We start from the raw sequence: 2447 nt of genomic DNA on the forward strand, positions 1-2447 counted from the left end.
TTTAAAAGTATACAAATGTTTATTAACTTAACATTTGATGATTTTCAAATAGATACATCAATAAATTAATATGTAGGCATACATAAATAATTAACCATTATAAATAAATAAATAAATACATTAATAATATTGCTTTTTGACGTTCCACATTACATGATTGTAGAATAGTAGGCTTTTAAAATCAAGCACAATTGAAAAAAACTCTGTAAAAAAGTTATCCAATTTCATGTTCATGTTCTGTTGGCCCACAGCAGGCTATCAGAGTTGTGTTCCAGAATGAACTGTAGGCTGTACAGGAGCTCTTTTCGAACCACTTCCCAGGCGCAGTAACTGAAATTCTGTGAAAATGCAAATAAACTGTTAGGGCAATGTAGGGTAATATTGTCAAATGTAGAGATATGATCAAAACACTGTGTATATTTGTCTTTAACCTATCGTCTACCTTTTCTTTTAGGACTGCTGCAATGTTCCCAAAGTACGTCTTCAGTCCTTCTGTCCTGATGAGATAATCACTGGTATCCACACTGCCCATCATCTGCCAGAAAGAAAAAGGCAGGCGATTAATAATAATAAAAACGACACAATAACACAATTAAAAAGTTAAGCTATCTGTGTTGGCATAGTAACTCACACATTTGCTCTCTTCAATCTGGCGGTATACAATATTCTGAAAATTCTCTAACTTCCGTCGGTCCCACTTAGTAGGCAGGTCGTCAGCTCCAAACAATGTGTCGATGTTCTTCAATGTCTCATAAATAGCCATAGCACCACTGCTGCTCAACTGAAACGGACAACAACAATCATTTTAAACAACATAAATTGTAGTATAGAGGGTTCTACTTTCTAATCCTAACAGTTGCAAATACTCTTTCATGCTGTAAAGAACACTTGGATGTTCTCGCTTGCCCTTACCTGTGGCGCACCGGAGGTTGAAAATGCGGTGGCTGGGAATGCCACGAAGAAATTCTCCTGCAGGCACTCCAGAGGAAAATTGCCCCCCTGAAAGAAATAGAAAATACAGCATTCACGTTGAGGAATTAAGTTAAACATAGTTGGAGAATACATCTCAAAACAAAAGTAATTTTTAAAAATGTACCATGTCTCTCAGTAGGTTGTGGGTTATTCGCACCAGCTGTCCTTGTAGCTGGCAAGGCATGGGCATGGAGCAAACTTGCGCGACGCAGAGGAAGGCGCTCATCCAAGTGACAGTCTGAAGTGTCATTCTTATTGTAGTTAGATGATCTGTAGCAGAAGATCTTTGTTATTTGAAAAGAATCGTGAAAATAATGAATTAATTGAATCCTGAATCAATTATAAAATGATAACATATTGTTGACTCACCTGTTGCCAGTAAATTGCAAATATCCTCCAGTGAGAATGTGGTTTGTGTTCTGATCCCATTTCTGCGGATTAATTTAAATAGCGAGGGTTGAAAGGATGTACAAAAAGTGAAAGGGTGTCTCGCTAAATTAGGAGTTAAAATGAATGAATTTGGGAAAGTTTTGCCTAGTGAACCGCAAGACCGGATCTCTCTTTTCGTTTGCTCCACTTCCCTCTCATCATGTTTCGAGTGGTCCTACATAGGAGGCACGTGGTCTCGGTAGGTTTAGAAAATGTAACTCATAACTGGCCTTGTGAACGCTCAAATGTTTCTAAGTCAGGGAGAAGGAGAGAGAGAGAGAGAGAGAGAGACAGAGAGAGAATATCGACCCCTTAACTTTACAATGAATGCTGTTGACCTCTTTATTTGCTTGTTTGTCTCTCTCTCTCTGTGTGTCTGTCTGCGTGCGCGTGTCTGTGAGAGAGAGGAGTGAGAGATGATTATTTAATATGAACTCGTTCTGTTTGGATCTTCTGTCTTTAATCCCATTCATGTCTATACATTTGAATTAAACTCTTGATAATAACTGATGATTAAATAGAAATAATCAGGCTAACATTATCGCTTGACTATTTATTCCTTACGAGAGACGAGCAAGGATGTTCCTATAAATAAACCAATGTGCCAATGTGTTGTGATGACGTTATCGTAAGGCTTATTGGAAATATTCCTAATTCCTAATGATAATACTTTTCATCGTCTGGGATATGCTTAGCAAAAGGGGACATTACTGCGATTGCTACATCGCATATAGACTTTTAAATTAATGATACACAGGCTTATTGACTCTTAAAGAATATATACCTTTTAAATGCCTCATGAGCTTCGTTCACCTGTCTTACCTCAACAGAACCCAAAATGTACTTTTTTTATGACATTGTTTGAAACAACGTACATCTAAACAAACATGGTATAGCTTCAAAATGTAGTTCAAATTATAATTTTAAACTCTTGGATGGTCATTACTTGAATCAATATTTCTCTGACAGTGGTGACTTTTATCGAACCCTATCCCTCAGCTATTTACCAAAATAGGGGTTGAGTGACCACTATGCTGTTGCTTTGA

At 37.3% G+C, this 2447-nt stretch overlaps 1 protein-coding gene across 1 annotated transcript; it reads right to left on the reverse strand.

Annotated features, from left to right (window-relative positions):
• Positions 1-230: 230 nt before the first annotated feature.
• LOC127930383 (interferon beta-like) lies at positions 231-1345 on the reverse strand. The gene is made up of 5 exons (XM_052520056.1): positions 1097-1345; positions 913-999; positions 632-781; positions 443-535; positions 231-338 (listed from the first exon to the last, which is right to left on the reverse strand). The coding sequence occupies exons 1-5, from the start codon at positions 1220-1222 to the stop codon at positions 231-233; spliced, it is 564 nt and encodes a 187-aa protein (XP_052376016.1). The 5' UTR covers positions 1223-1345.
• Positions 1346-2447: the final 1102 nt, after the last annotated feature.

Source organism: Oncorhynchus keta, chromosome 5 (assembly GCF_023373465.1).
Source record: "Oncorhynchus keta strain PuntledgeMale-10-30-2019 chromosome 5, Oket_V2, whole genome shotgun sequence".
In the NCBI taxonomy this organism is placed as follows: domain Eukaryota; kingdom Metazoa; phylum Chordata; class Actinopteri; order Salmoniformes; family Salmonidae; genus Oncorhynchus; species Oncorhynchus keta.